Raw genomic sequence first — 16485 nt, 5'->3', positions numbered from 1 at the left:
TCAAATTATAACGAACCACACACGAAATGTCTTTAATATAAAAATTATTTATTCGCCTTTAAATTGTCCAAATACATATTTTTAGCATCTCTAGGAGGTCTACTCATTCTACAAGTTCTACTAATAACCGCAATAAATAGTGGGGATCAAAGATACTGAATTTTCATGTCAATTTAACAATTCAGTCTTTAATTTGATGCATATGTGTCTCAATTGTTGTATTGCAATTTGTACGATAAAGTCAAGATCGTATTGTAATTTTGTCACTATGAAAGGCTTTCAGGGAAATGATCGAAAGATGTATAAACTAAAAGACATAAACTTAACTCTATGTATTTATAAATATCTCTCAGTGAATGCTGAATATTTACAGAACAATTTGGAAAGCCATTTCAGTTGGAAGTTCACACCCTTTCTCATCCTTTCACTTTACGTATTCTGAGGCCACCAATTTATTCCTTTCACATCCTTCACTTTACGTCGTTACACTGTTTATAATTAAAACTTCCCTAGCTACACAATTTTACTGTAGAATATTAGCAACTGTCTTACAATTATGCGTCGTTCGTCTTTTAAATTGATATTCCTTAACGAGTACTGATGATAATAAGTAATACACGCGCCCTAGACGTGGCGTCGTGGCTTGTTAGAGGCTGAAGTAGTCAATGGAGGGATGTGGGGCCCAATCGAGCGCCTCCCGGACGACAGAAGCCGATGGAAGACGTTAGAGATTATTTACAAGGCAGAACAGGGTGATCTTCAGTAGTTGTACGGTCCGTATTGAGAGCCATGATAGTATGGTCCGGGATAAATCTGAGGTTGTGGGTATCCTGCTCCGTACGGATACGGCGGCTGCTTCTGTGGGTACACTAGAAGCAGAAAACAACATGTTATCTCAGTATTGTCATCTCACATCAACGTATCACTGCAAAGAATTCTCACCTGGCATCAAATACTGCAAATTGAGTTGCTCCTCCTTCTCTCGCTCGCTTCGGAGGCACACTGTGGCGCCGGACAGCAGAATGGCAGCCACCAGACTAGATGCCACACCAGCCCAGGCCACAATATACGACCAATCGTAGGAAATTCGTGTATTATCGCGCAAAACCTACAAGAAATCACGCGCAACCATTAATATCATTCGCCTTTAACCCACAGTAAATGCACTCACAGTGCTCCATTGCTGATAGAACTCCTCCCCGACGACCTTCTCCTTCTCGAAGAACTCCACCGTGTGCCACAGTCCCATCGCGCCGGCTGCTAAGAGGCACGCGCACAGCATCAGAATTGCCGTGGCCGTGATCGCACCTGCCGATCTCTTCCAGCATCCCGACAAGCCCGTCCAGAAGGCACAAAACACCGCCACGAAGCTGCAGAAATAAAAACAAGTGTGAATTTCTCGTTAAAACATCACCGCTGCTGTGTTTAAACTCCAAGCTGTCGCCGCCTAAATAAGCTCGGTTCAGACCTCACAGTGAATATCATTCAGACTTGCAAAGCTGTTCGCCAGAGCGCTTCTCCTAATTAGATTTACAATCTGACACAATGCAAAATTATGTTCAACATCACGTCTCATCACGAAAGTCTGCATTAATTTGCAAGAGACGTGGAATTATGAGTTGTGAAGACTTTTTTCCTGGGTGAATGCATATCATATTTCGTACTTGAGATACCATCGAAAACACAATCGCCTTATCTCAGGTGCTTATCAAGGATTTCTTCTGAGCAGGAGAATTGAGCATTTCTGAATCGTTTCTGCCTTAATTTTAAATTGAATTATATTACATTTTACGAGAAATCATTTAACTTGGAAATATGAAACTAAATAGCAAATGTATTGTTGTCTTGTGTCTCTTAATTGCACTTTGGCCTTCGCTGAAAAAAACAATCAGCATATCTAAATTTAAACATCAATTCTCAGCTCGAAAAAAATTCCCTAAGAAATTCTTGCATGATTTAAAACCATAAATCGCCCATAAATTTTGTGTGTTGATGATAAACAGGAAATTGTGTGCAAAAAAGGCACTTCTCACAAGATTGTGCTTTAGACACGTCCCAAGCCAAGACATTCTCATCGCAACATAAGAAATTATGGTGGATAGAAAAGCCTCACGATCTCTAATCTTCCAGCAATCGATATAAATGCAGAGATGAGGAGGGAAAAGTGGTAGATGAATATTTAATTTCTGCAATTGCAATTCTCCTTGTCTTTTTCATGGTCTGCAGAATTTCCCTTTCTTCTGCTTTACACTGCAATGAGGAAAAAATCTCTGTGAAATTGATCATTTGAACTCACCTGAGAATAAAGAGTGCAATACAGGAGCGTGCCAGGTGGAGTCTCGCCATTGAATCGTCATTTGGAGCCACAACTTTGTCCTCATTGTTGCTCGGGAAATAGTCAATATTGGAACAGTGTGTCTCTACAGGTGATAAGTAGATCTCAACTGCAAAGAGAGAGAGAGAGAGAAACACAGTGAATTGCATTGTTAAGTAATTGGAGAGGAAGTGCACAGAAGCTGATAGGAAATCTCTTGGGAGCAAATAACAGGCCTTTGCTGCTTCTCAATGAAAATTCCCATCCTTTCAGTTCAAGAATACACCTGGCAATGGTGTCACTCTTCATTGTTGGTTGACTGAAGGCCAACCATAGGGATGCGTCGTCTCATGAGGAGTGACCTTCTCATCGCCGTGAAATCATGTCAAACCACCCAAAATCCATCTTCTGATGCCCTCAGGCACATCATGAGGTGTGATTTCACCCAACAGAGCCAAGAGTATCGTTCTCTTTTCGCATTCCATCGAGGCCTGGTTCACATGAGCAATTTCTCTCTCTTCTACACCAACATTCACTCACATCTCAAATGTACACACAACAATATGCGAAAAGAGACTTCAATTCAAAGTAAATTTATCTCAAAATCTCTTTTTCTTATGAATGAAATCAAAAACTCATCCACTGATTCTTCATTCACGCGGGCGGAAAATAATTCCCCATGATTTTCCGCATAATTGCATCCTCCAAAGGTACACCGAACCGCACACTTCTCTTCTTCTGATGTGACACAATCAGATGGGAATTCTTGAAAACCAGTTGGTGGAGAATAAGAATTCACATTTCAAGCCACCTGTATGCGGATTTTGTATTGAACAGAGAGCACAACACACAGACGCACATTCAAGAGAGAATTCTTGTTTTTCTCCACACCAATCCACTCAACGTGTTAAACAAGCCGATCAATGATAGAAAATCACTTGGATATTCAATAAAAGACACGTAAGAAATTCAATGCGATCATAATTTAATTCACGTGTAAATGATCATTAATATTGGCAATATTTCAGATATTTATTAAGCAAACTTGTCCCATAACTTGTGATTATTTTTCTCCAATTTCTCACCTCGAACTAAGTTAAATTAAATCCAATAAACTCAAGAAAATCAAAAAGTGAGAATTGTTTGAAATTTCTTCAATTTTTCAGTTGTTAAGTAATTTCTCGCCAAATCTTTACCACATTAAGTATAAAATTACTTTATTTTAGTCTCTGATTTTTCTCTGTGTGGCAATTTTCCAATAATAATATTAGTAATTTTCACGAAGAAAATCATCACTAATTCATGGTTTGCAAACAACGTAAATTCTGCACAATACCGTCTAAATGATCCCTCAGCTCGTCAAATAATAATTGTTTCGGTGAAAGTTTTTCTATTATCATACTTCAACGGTATAAGTAATAAATTACTCCGCTTGGTGCTATATTTATTTACGTCTAGACATCAATCACTTGAAAACAGACTGAAAAAGTTGTTCTCGACGTAACAATTTGTTTCGGTGTAAAAGAAGTCAATTTCATCTCCCCAGCAAAGATTGATTGCCATTTCGAGAATACTTGTCTTGAGCTATTCCAATTTTTCCAATGATGGTCATTCGATGAGGCATGATTAGAAAATAGAGACAACGATGTGATGTTTATGAGAGAAAATCATTAAGGATTTTCTTCTTTTAATTGCCCACTGGATAAATAACATGTCTCGATTGTTTTGTCGCTCCATTGCCAGAGAACATCGACCAGAGGAAATACCACAGAAAGACTTATGGGTGGAATTTTAATCAATTCATTCAATAATCCACGTATTCTATTCGCTGATTGATGTGCCAATCTGAGAGACGCGCTCAATTTTGAACATTTCCCATTCGATACTGAATTAATCTTAATGACTCTTACTCTCTAGGGTACTTTGTGTGGTCTCATTGCGAAATATTCGCTCCATTGTCTCTCCTTTGGACGTGCGGTGAGATTTCTTTTTATAGATGGAAAGCATCGAAACCTCAATATTGAAATATATTAAACAGGTTCCTTATCTACCTTCACACACACACCGCATATCTTTCTCTCACTCTCCGTGGCGGAAATTGTTACAATACGCCATGGAGGAAGCTGAAAAAAGACTTCCAGCCGCGTTGAGTCTCAATCAGTTGGACAACCGAAGACAACACCGCGCGATGCTGATGAACTTTTACCCACAACTTTTATATACGAAAGCAAGATGAACAATTAACAATGGATAATTAAAGTTAAATGACTGAGGAATGCAACAGGTGACAATCCACCATTTTCTCCCGAATTGCAATTGACATCCAACAGAAACCATCAACGAGTTCGAAGAACTCTTTCGCATCTGCTATCTAATCGTGGATTTATTTTATATACTCGCACTCTCGTACATAGAAAAGAGCTGAATCGAAAGTCATAAAATTCACTTTAGTCATCCGCATTTCTACTTTAAAATTCTAATCATTTCAAAACACCACAAACATGAGGTGAAATGAGCAAAATATGCTAAAATCCCATTTCTTTTTTTTTTAACATTTATAGCCATCACAATATTTTAGACACTTTTACAATATAGTAGTGATCATAAATAGCGTTGTATTCTAAAACATAATTATACTCTCAGTTGAAGAAACGTAGGACTGCTTAGAAATTTATACTGTTTCAGTAAATTTTTACTGACTGTACGTCTAGAGATACTTGTGATTTTGCTCTCAAAAAATTGTTTAACAACTTTTGCACCCAATTACCATTGAAAACACAAAGATTAATGACTGTGAACGGCTTTTATAGTGACTGAACTCTAATACAAATATGCAAATTTGTTAAATTATGGTATTTTCACTTCTATTTTGCCAACATATCGTGAGAACAAATTTGTTCTAAGCACATTCCCGGACCATTTAAATAACATAATTTACATTCCAAACTAATTAAATTCAATAAATTGAGTGCTAATATGTAAAAGCGTTACAAAATGAGACAATCTATTTCGTGAATAGTGCATTAAATGCGATTATACTGAAAAGAAATTGCTATAAACCATATAGAATTTCACTTATTCAATCAATCTCCTCGAATTCGTGATGGATTGATTCATCGATGGACGACTCTTGTCCACAATTTGCAATTACAATTTGGACAGAATTTCAATGAGACGAGCGATGATGCAAGAGGAGACGCTGAATCCATGTGAAATACAACTTCATCCTCCATTGATTCGCGTTGTAGAAAAATCACACCGTATTGACTCATATGTACAATTAATACAGAAAAGCCTCATTTTTGCCGCGTTGTCTTTCTCCATATAAAACACGCCTCGCGATCGCATGGAAAAAAATCACGAGCGATCACGAGATGTTCTCTCCCATTTTCAGGTGCCACTCTAGCCATTGAAGTGTCCATCCCGCAATTATTCTTCAATTGTGATGCAACAATTTCAATGACATCGAAACAATTTTATATACAGCAAATGGAAAACAACTTTGTTGATCTTTTTCCCATTCTGGGGAGCAAAAAAAAAACAATATCAATGAAGGAAAAACGAGACCCTGGAGCACAAACACATTCCACAGCGCGACCGAGAATCTCTTCTCATTACTCATCTATTATTTTTAGTGAGATTCTCTCAGCCTCAACATCAGTGACGAGGAAGTTCGTATCGAGTTGATTGAAAAAAAATCTATTGCCTGCGCCAACAAATAATTCCACCTACAAAATAAATTCAGTTTCTTTTCCACCTTCAGTGCCTTTGCATTTACAATTTTTTCACGCCGCACAACACAGCATTAGCATTGCCCACCAACTCTAAATCGATCACATTTGGCATATAATCCGAACAAGAGAGACGAACGGGAGACAATTCGAAGGTGAAAAGAGACAAGAGGGATAATTTGTGAATTGCGTGAAGAGAATTATGAGCAATATACTCAGGCCTTACGAAATTCCATAATGTAATTATATTCAACATTTAACTGTCTTGTAACTGTTTACTCGCACTTTACCATGGCTAAGGAAGTTGAGGCTCTCGTTGCTGGCTGTACAAAAGACTCAGTCAATGTTCATTAAAATAGAACTATTTCACTGCTTTTCCTCCACATTCAACACTAATCCAGATTCCTCTCCAATTCTTGCACTCTCTGCTGGAAACTGTGTTAAGCCACTTGAACCACGCCACGCTATGCACTTTATACGACAAAATTCTCGAATCAAATGAGAAAGCACACAACTTACGTGGAATTTGCATACATTCTGCCATAAAAGATATCTTGCAAAACACACCGAATCACACATTCTTGCGATTTACCGACAAAATTTTGAGGAAATTCCCAAATGAATTGTTAATTAGTTTGCCGTGATTGCCATCAACAATGTGTAATTCAATAGGAACAACTTTAGCCAAAAGCCATAAATATTTTATGGAATGTTTAAATATAGGAAAACATTTTATTTGATAAAGATTGAATATATTAAATAAACTGCATGTTGATTTAAGTAGGAAAGAGTAGAAATAATTTTCTGATCCAATTTCTCAACTGTGATCAATGGCTTTGAAGGTGAACCTTGAGGTTTTCGACTGTAGGGGAGAGTAGAGCACTTGTGGGATGTAGAATAGAGTCACAACCTCGAAGAGAGACACATAGATATCGCGCAAACCAAGTATTACTCATTATGATTTGCGTCAAGTATGGAGTTTTCAATGTTTATACTCAGTGGCACCACTTTTCCCTAATCTATCAATACATAATTGACTATTTATTGTCAAAATTTGGCATCAACAAAATCAAACTCTAGATATCTATCATTCAGCAATAAAGCCTTCCACTTCTTAATTAAGAATCAATTAACAGACAAAACCTGTTGGATTGAAAGACATATTCCTGCCCTTTTGGAGCACATTAAATATTGACTCTACTTCACAATATCTCAATTTGAAAATCTGCACAATGCAGGATTTTATCTCGCCAATAGGATCTAAATTGAACCCATACCGAAGGCGTAAAACAATTTGATTGACCGCCTTGTAAAATTGTCAATGATAATTGAAGTTATGTGAGAAAAATTCCACCGTCAGTGCCAAAGAGAAAATGTCTCGCAAATTGTGAATTCCCTAAATTCCATCAAAGGTGCGGCACCACGTGAAGATATTTATACTCCTATAATAATATGAAAACTATCTGCAATATGTGGGGAAATTCAACGCCAATTAACAATACTGATCAAACGTCAAATTGGGCTCATCGATGGAGTAAAAAGAGTGGCTTGGAGAAGCCTAATAAATCGGAAGAAAAACTTTCTCTGGTGCAACGCCAGCAAAGCGTAACAGTGAAAAACACATTTTGGTGAATTTCTTGTCTCGCACACGTCAATTTTTTCCTTCGTCATGAGCGAAAATTGATATTAAATGGCCAGAAATGATTGGCGAGACAAAATGAAGCAATCAAGAAGGAGGGTTTAATTTTGAAGAATCGAGGAAAAAAGTGATTAAATAATTACACAAAGTCAAGGTGGAATTCATTCATGGGTACAATCACGAGTAGTCCGATAGTCCAAACGTTGTGCTCATCGCGCTTTAATTGTTCATGAATTATGAGCCTCTTTTGCCACCTTCGCACGAGGTCAGACTGTTTTGTGGCGTACCTCCACAGCCATTTTTCACGCCGCATTGCGTTATTGATGTGCGTGCGAAAATTAGGCAACACATTCAATGCTTAAACCAAATAAATCGCCATTTACCTGATGAGGCAGGAGGCCGCTCTTTGGGATAACATATCCGGAACAGTCCTCGAGTTCTAGTGTAGAAATAGTACTTGGTGTTCATATTTTCCAGCAGTGACTGAGAATCTGAATATTTGGCGGCGTAAGACTGCAAAAGACAGAGAGAGAGAGAGAGATAAAAACGTCAGAAAATTTACTCAAGGTGATCTCATTCATTTATCATTCATGCATTTTCAATTCACTCAACCAGAATTCACTATACAGGGTGTTTGTGTCAAAAGCAATTCTCTGTCGATATCGCAAGAACATCCTGCATTCGTAACGGGAGCACGTCAATTTGACGATTTATATGAAATCCAGATTAAATACATATAATCTCAACTCGAAAGCTCTTCTCTCTTGGCATTTCACTTTGATTGTGAATCTCTCCTCGTCATCAAATTATATCGCAATTTCAACCACTTTTTTGATGTTGCAACAATAACGACAAAATGCGGGTCTATTCAATAAGATTACACTTAATTCGATTACATAAAAGATCACGCAAAGTGGCTCAAAATAAGCCTCTTTGACCACAGCTTTTCCCTTTTCTTGCTTTCTATGCCATTTGCAAATGCTCCAAAACTCTCTACTTCACCCAAAAAATGTCTTCAGTATTGTTGTCTGCCGCCAACATCGTCAAGATCAGAGAGATGAATTCCAAATTAATTACACACTTTATAGAGGCACTCTCTTATTCTATTTTGGCGCTTCTTTGGGAGCATTTCTTCATGAGAAAACAAAGAAAGGGCGCATTTATAACTTTTTGACACACTATTCGCGTTCCCACATTCAAGAACAGCGAAAATGCAACTCTTTCTCTCCTCACTGTTCCAATTCGATATCTTCTTTCGCTTTGCACAAAAATTTCACTCAATCGCATGGGTCATCGGTAACTTTCAGAAAGTCACACTTTTCCCTGGGCAGGTTATTAACAATCGTGCCTGAGATGTTCACCAACATTATCATTTGCCTGCGATGAATCGTGTTGGCAATTCTCGTGATATTCTTACGCAAATTACATCACTGTAATCGCCTGCTTCTTGCCTTTTATATTGCTTTGTCATAAGAATTTGTCATAGCGTCATAGGATGATCGCCTGCGAGTATGGGTGAATGAATGTTGCGGTCACAATTGTGGATATTACTTAGGCTTTAATCTAGTTTGCACCATTAGCTTTATAGTGTTGATCACTCATCATACATAACTAGGTGGCAGAGTTTTCGTGTTTTTGTTATCGTTTATATTGTCACAGGTTCGAATTCGAAATAATTAAAATCACATTGAAATGGGAAACAATGACCGGCTTTACTGATAAATCCTAGACAAAGATGATAAAGTCTTCTCACTGTGTATAAAGAAAACAAGAGATTCTGATTAGCTAACTATTCCTGGACATATATTCTTGATCAAGATAGTTTTATATTTTATAACCTTCCAATGAAATATACGATATTATCTTATCCTATGTGCGTTACTATTTTCTATTTTACTACTTCATTGGCTATAATTTTACGACACCTTCTGCAGCTTGCATGGTGACTTTCTCCAGTGACACACAGTCCTTTATGGCACTCTGTATTCATCCCAGAAGATTGCACACAGACGCCAAGAAGACCACAAGAGGCAGCGGAATTTTCGGTCTTCATCTGCGTTTCACGCTCAGTCTCCACCATGAAGTTGAAATCAAAGTCAAACAGAAGAGATGAAATTCTCATCGTCTCTTGATGGTATTTCTTGCGAGGTGTGGCTTCAGCCATCGTTTGTGTTGATCGATTAGTTTGTCGGTGGGAGAAAAAGGTACACAACAAGCAAAGAGCCGCACTCTGTAATTATTTTGTACATACTCTAAACTGGATCTCTGAGTCCTTCACGAGAATTGTTCTCTTCGTTTAAGCTCAACTTTACACAAGAGGTCAATTTCCCTCACTTGAAAAATCGTGCATATCAAATGTAAAGGCATTTCTCCATCTCAATACAAATACATGCGCCCATTCTCGCTCTGCTCTCGCGGGCACACTTCTTTGGTGGTTCTGCCAGATGATATTCTCCAATCGTCATAGCCATTAATTAGCCACAACTTCCTGGATGAATTTCAAGAGTGAAAATTGAATTAAATCTCTCATGCCAACGAAAATTCCTCATGTGGTTTTATGGGCGCAAAATCATTAGGCTTTTCAATTGAAATTCCTCTCCAGCAGTGGCTGAACAATAGAAAATGAGTAGCCCCAAGATATATTTTCAGAGTCACTCCGAAATGAAGAGTATGGAGAAGATAAATAAGAGCTTCGTGGAAGTAAGACAAGAGAAATTCCACTCTTCAATGAAATTCAATCATATTTATTGTATGTTATTTCATGTTTTTCCTCAACTACTCATCTTTTTCAGTGTTAGACTCTTTTTTTTCCATAAAAATCTCATATGGAATGTCTGTTTCAACCACGGAAGATCACACAAATCGTATCACTTTTCCGTTTGACCAAAACCTTCGTAACTTCCTCCAAGTTTTAGTGAAAGAATTTGCGAAGGTCACGCTATTTATTGCCAAAACATATCGCTACCTCTTTATTAAATATTGTCTCTCTTCATGTCCAGAGGAAGTCACAAAAAGACGCATTGGAACAAAAAGACGTTTATGAATATCATAATAAAAGAAAAATAAATATGGGTTTTTGTGTCAAACGACATTTTTCCTCACATTTCTACTCATATTTTAATCGCGTTGGTCGTTTTTCTCCTCCTCATCAACCGAATGCAAAAAAACTGAGCCTCATGTCTATTTATTTAAGACATTAATTTAAATGCAGCAATCACGGGAAGAAAGTGGTCAATCGAGCTTTGGCTCAATGACGAGAAAACTCACACACACACTTGAGCGATCGAGAAATTGAAGAAGACACTTTAGTAAATCATCCACCATTGGCACAGTAAATTAAAACTCGATGATCTCTCTCAAGCAAGAAGAGGTTATAATAAAAGGAACCAATTTAGTTGATTTCTCTTCTTATCTCCCCTTTGGGGGTGTTAAGCACCATGATTTTCTCCTCGCAATGAAGATATAATTGATAGTATGAGATAGGAAAGGGTGTGGACAACAATTTACGATCGCCAATATTGAGTGACTATTAAACTATGGTTGCCAAGTTGTGAATAAAATTCCTCTTTCCATTTGTAATAGCAATATAATAGTGAATGAATAAAATTGTCACTCTTCGTGAGACAATGCTCTCTCAGTTTCCAAGTCTTACAGAATTTATATTGAGAAGCGATTCAACTCGACTAATCAATGTATAACTAGTCAGATATTGTATGCTTCCAAAACCTGATTCTATATTTTAGAAAAGTGAAGTGATTCGTGAGAAATTCCTGAATTCTCGCTGCCGATCATTAAGTTTGGCCATCGTGGTGAAGTGACCACATAAATGTGGTTTCCGGGACAAGGGGTCTTCGTCCAACACATTGGCCTATAAGATCGTGATCGCCACGATGGCCATGCGAATGGGAGTGAAAAGTGGAAAATGTGTATCGGGGCTGGATGGCACTTTCTCTCCAGCACATTTCCAATAGCTGCAGCACATGCATTTCACATTTTCGAGTTGATCGTCTATGCGTGCCAAGAGTCACAAAGTGTTGTGATCTCGCTGCAAAATTGGCCTCTCTCGCAAATAGAAAATGCGCGGAACGAGAATTGCAACTCTGGAGTCTTGGCAAGTGTGTGGCAATGTTGAGTTTCACGCGGTGAATAATATCATTTCTGCCATTGCCTGGCAGATTCCAAGTGCCAACCAAAAACGAGATCTCGCACCTGAAATGCCAGGTGTTGTTTCTTTTCTCTTCTAGCGCGAACCAAAAACACTAATTACTCGACTTTTAGGAGGACAAATTTGGGTGACAATGTGCGAAAAAATGATTGAAACTGCCGTGAGTGGGAACAAAAGACTTAAATGCGTCTAATATGAGGCGACGAACCCAGATGAAATGATTTATGGTCAATTTAATAAACTCCCCATCGTACTCAACTCACAATGAGGCATTACTCAATTTTTCCTTCACTGTGTTCCTCAAATACAAACAACGACTCGGTGTGCGCAAAATGTACATAAATTTAATCAAATATGCAAACGTGAGTGGAATTCATTAGTTGTGCATTCGTAGAGAGAGAAGGAGAGAAGAATGAGCAGAAAATTCGACGGGCGTCATTTCAAGTAAGAACTTTACCGTTGATCTAATCAGATAAATGCCCAGAAGAACGCTCAAGGCGAGAAATTAAGAAGGAAAGAAAGCGACTGTGGAAGCTCTTGGGCTTGGAGTAATGACCGTTTGATTCTTAATTCTGCCCATTAGCAATCTATGCGGAGGTTCTTTCGCGTTTTCAATTTCGTACCGGCCAGTGAAATGGTTGTTTGACCAATGGAAGAGCTGATGATGGAGGAACACCTTAATTTAAGGAAGACACTGTGTAATGAGAGTCGTAGAACAGGTGGTTGTGTATTTCCAAGAACAGCTTTTGGAGAAATTTACAGGGCTGGAAAGTTAGTTGGTGAATACAAAATACACAGAAATGAGCTCAAAATTTAAAAAGACAAATTCTGTGCTAATCCCAAGTCCTTAAAGTGAGTGATAAGAACAAATATTTGAAAATTTAGCATGTGTTTTTTTAGAGTTTTCCACGAAAAATCGCATGAATGAATTTGTGATTTCAAACTTGGATTTTGAAATTATTTGATTATCCTGATCTGTTGGACCTATCGACATTCTGAGCACTGTAAAACTCTCTCTCAGATTCAACACTTAACTAGCTTCTAAGTCTGTCCCTTGACGGGCTTCTATCCTTGCCTTCTTTTTCCTTTCTTTCGCCCTTCTTGGCGAACAAAAGAATTCCTCAGCCTCTTTCCCAAAGCCTCTCTCTCTCGCTCTGCGGCTCTCGAGGAGCATTTTTTGTGGACCACCGCGACTCGCCTACGTGCCTCTGGCATCACTTGTCGCGCTGAAGAGCGAGCGAGAGGCGCGGGAGAGCAGGACAAAATCCAGGGTGGCACTCACAGGTGAAAAAATGGGAAATTGCTTCCGAGATTACCTGGATATTGCTCCTCTTGACTTCATAGCTGAGCCAGTTGTCTGTGGAGAAGGCGATCGCCAGCAGAGCCACAGCTATGATGGATAAAATGGTGGCTAGAGACAGTGTTACAGCGGAGCAGGGCATCTTCTCTCTCCTTCTTGTTGGGGCTTCTTCAGGTGCTTCGTGCGCGGCACTCAACAGGGCAATATTTCGGATCTCAATCCTCCCTTTAGCACCATTCACAGACACTTTTCCGAGCTGGCACAGCACTCACGCGTTGATGATATTCCTGAGGTTACACCGAGCACAGAAACTGAGCAGGAATTACGGTAAAACGAAAGAGATTTTGCTGACTGAATCCACGACCGCCTTCTTCGAGATGAGCTGAAAAACTGGTCGACAAGATCGCGATGATGGCGCTTTCGGGTCGCTGGCAGCGGCACCTGGTGGCATTTTCCTCTTTGTTTACAAATAGTGCGAGGTGTGATGGAAGTTGAGAATCCGACGGAAAAAGGAAGTTTTCCAGCTCACGAGATTAGGAAGCGTCTCCCCAGCAAGCCGTATCAGCGGAAGACGGACGTCTACGTGACGAGGAAGTCGAATTTCACGGTATTTCTGAAAGATTTTCAGGTTATTCCGGGTGTCATTGAGAGTTTTTTTCAGGGGAAACTCAGACAGTGCGAGAAACTCCTCCGTCTGGAACATCCTGAGATCTTCCTGCACGGCATTGGGAACGCCATTCCACGGACTATCAGCTTGGCATTGCAAATCCAGGCCAACAATCCAGAGTTGTACGGTGTGGAGGCTAACACAGGGACTGTGGAGCTCGTGGATGATATCTTGCCTCTCACTGAGGATGAGGACTTTGACGTGAGACAACGAAAGAACTCCTCTATCCACATTCGTGTGTTCCGGAAGGTGGAACCATCGCAGCTCGTGACGGCACTGAAATCAATCGCAAAGGGGCGAGTGTCGTTCTAAACTTCCGGACGAGGATGTTTAAACTATCAGAACTGGTCAAGTGGTTGGGCCTCACAGAGTTTGAGATTTTTACGAATCTCCTTGCACTCCTGGTGTTCACGATACTGCTCTCGTTGCGCGTTTCTAGCTACTTGACTGCTGAATATCTGGATTGGTTTGTAATTTTCTCGCCACTATTCTGCGGGGACGCGTGCAATGCCTACTTCTGCCTCATTGTGTGCATCCGAATGTACTTGGAGAGTGACCAGATAAAGCGGCGAGCCTTCCATCGACTCCTCTGGAGTGCCAACTACATCGTTCTTACGGCTGTATTCAAATACTTACTGTGCTTGAAGTTGTCCGGCCAAATTGGTCTGGAATTCAGCGAAGTCTTCTCACCTATCTTCATTCTCCTGCAGCTGATCGCCGTGCGCGCCTGCCAGCTGCCAAACTCCAGCTAGACACCCCATGACTCCATAAATTTTTAATTTGAGAATTTGTATTTCATATTATCGCCACGTAAGTAACAAAAATGGATAGTCTAAAGTAAAAAGAGGAAGTTAAATCATGAAGCTTTAGGAGCCGATCTTTTCAATCTCATCCACATTCTCCGCGTCCAGGAGGTGGATTGTCTTGCTGAAGTGACCCTGGATCGTCTTACAGATGGTCATGCTTCGCTCAGAATCCACTAAATTGATGGCGATGCCATTCTTGCCGAACCTTCCTGTCCGTCCAATGCGATGAAGATACGTTTCACAGTCAGCATTTCCAGATTGGTCCATCGGCATGTCGAAGTTCACCACAATCGTCACCTGCTCTACATCAATTCCTCGAGACAACACATTCGTCGTGATTAGCACCTTCTCCATGCTGCTCCTGAAACGATCCAGCACGGCGAGACGCTGCTCCACCGTCAAATCTCCCGAAAGCACAGCTACAGAATGACCATCTTTGGACATCTTGGCCGCCAGCCAAGCTGCAGTCTTTCTAGTGTGGCAAAAGATTATCGCCTGACCCACTGTGATGACACCATATATATTCTGGATGGCCTGGTACTTCTCTTCCTGATTGCGACATCTGATAATGAAAAAAAATCCACCGTCATTCCTGACTACTCCCAAAAGTATCGAACAGACTCACCTCACGTAATACTGCTTGATGTTGTCCAGGGACTCCTGTTCTCGCTTCAGTCGAATTGTCATTGGATTCTCGACGATGTATTCAGCAAACTCCATCACATCCCGCTCATATGTGGCTGAGAAGAACATCATCTGGCAATCCTTGGCCAGGTGTTTGTGAATCCGAATACACTGATCCTGATGTCCTTGAGTCGCAATCATCACATCCGCCTCGTCCAGCACAAACACCCGAATTTTCTTCAAGTCAAATGCCCGGAATTTCACGCCCCAATCAAGAATCTTTCCTGGCGTGCCGATAATTATGTGGCACGAGAGCTTCTGGCCTCGGGCAATTTCTTCCCCACGGACAGCGAATTGCAGCTGAATGTCAGGACAGAACTGGGCCATTTTGGCCGCCACTTCGCCAGTCTGGATGGCCAGTTCATAAGTCGGCGACAGGCAAAGCACTTGAGGATGACTGACGCTCGTGTCCACACGACTGAGCATCGCCAGAACGAAGGCGGCCGTCTTGCCTGTGCCTGACTGACTCTGTGCGATGAGATTCTGCGGTGGATCTGCTAGGAGTGTGGGCACAGCTGTCTCCTGAATCTTGGACGGCGCATTGAAGCCCATCGCGTACACGCCTTTCAGCAGTTCCGGCTTCAGTCTCAGTGCATCGAATGACTTCACTGAAAACAGTGGCGACGAAGGATCCTTGCGCTGGATCTCTAGGTCTTGCTTTGACTCCACAAGTCCCTTCCGGATGATCTTTCTCAAGATGCTCGTGTCGGCGGGCCTGCAAAACAAAGCACGAGTATTGACAGGTGGAAACGACACGCAGCGGAGGGAAAACTCACGACGCTGCATCACCCTGTTCGTCAGTCGGAAGTGGTGTTGCTTCCGGTTGTGCCTCTTCGCCATCGGTGGCATTCGTCACTTCAAGATTATTCACCTAGAAAACGGGATAAACGCGTATTTTTGCGCCCTGCATTTTATGACCTTGTGCAAAAAGTGGGGTTAGAGATAACAACTCTTGTTGATTTCTCACCAGACTCGTTAGATCTCTGGGTTCCGAGGTGGAAATCGCAGCCGTCTCCGTGGACATGATCTCGTAATATCGTTTGCTATTGCTACTGATCACTACTTTCAATATTGTATACAATTTTTCCTCGGCAAATGCAACTTTCCGCAATCTCGCAAGCCGACCAAATTACACTACACCGAAAAGAGGCTTTTATAACAGTAGCGCTTGTGTGTGTG

At 40.4% G+C, this 16485-nt stretch overlaps 4 protein-coding genes across 4 annotated transcripts; 2 read left to right on the top strand and 2 right to left on the bottom strand.

Annotated features, from left to right (window-relative positions):
• Positions 1-33: 33 nt before the first annotated feature.
• LOC132261615 (uncharacterized) lies at positions 34-13528 on the bottom strand. The gene is made up of 6 exons (XM_059760503.1): positions 13166-13528; positions 8068-8197; positions 2297-2444; positions 1172-1370; positions 943-1108; positions 34-869 (listed from the first exon to the last, which is right to left on the bottom strand). Exons 1-6 carry the CDS (start codon positions 13289-13291, stop codon positions 760-762), a joined length of 879 nt encoding a protein of 292 aa, XP_059616486.1. The 5' UTR covers positions 13292-13528; the 3' UTR covers positions 34-759.
• An 85-nt stretch (positions 13529-13613) lies between these two features.
• LOC132262815 (ribonuclease P protein subunit p20) lies at positions 13614-14128 on the top strand. The gene is made up of 2 exons (XM_059762245.1): positions 13614-13756; positions 13811-14128. Exons 1-2 carry the CDS (start codon positions 13634-13636, stop codon positions 14126-14128), a joined length of 441 nt encoding a protein of 146 aa, XP_059618228.1. The 5' UTR covers positions 13614-13633.
• Positions 14129-14142: 14 nt separating this feature from the next.
• LOC132262816 (transmembrane protein 203) lies at positions 14143-14653 on the top strand. The gene has a single exon (XM_059762246.1). The coding sequence runs from the start codon at positions 14143-14145 to the stop codon at positions 14566-14568; it is 426 nt and encodes a 141-aa protein (XP_059618229.1). The 3' UTR covers positions 14569-14653.
• Positions 14654-14675: 22 nt separating this feature from the next.
• LOC132262812 (DEAD-box helicase Dbp80) lies at positions 14676-16453 on the bottom strand. The gene is made up of 4 exons (XM_059762243.1): positions 16274-16453; positions 16083-16177; positions 15248-16021; positions 14676-15184 (listed from the first exon to the last, which is right to left on the bottom strand). The coding sequence occupies exons 1-4, from the start codon at positions 16328-16330 to the stop codon at positions 14683-14685; spliced, it is 1428 nt and encodes a 475-aa protein (XP_059618226.1). The 5' UTR covers positions 16331-16453; the 3' UTR covers positions 14676-14682.
• Positions 16454-16485: the final 32 nt, after the last annotated feature.

The sequence above is a fragment of the Phlebotomus argentipes genome, unplaced genomic scaffold, assembly GCF_947086385.1.
Source record: "Phlebotomus argentipes unplaced genomic scaffold, Phlebotomus argentipes genome assembly contig_15, whole genome shotgun sequence".
Lineage (NCBI taxonomy): Eukaryota > Metazoa > Arthropoda > Insecta > Diptera > Psychodidae > Phlebotomus > Phlebotomus argentipes.
Note: the sequence above shows the minus strand (reverse complement) of the source record. Positions and strands in the feature narration are given on the sequence as shown.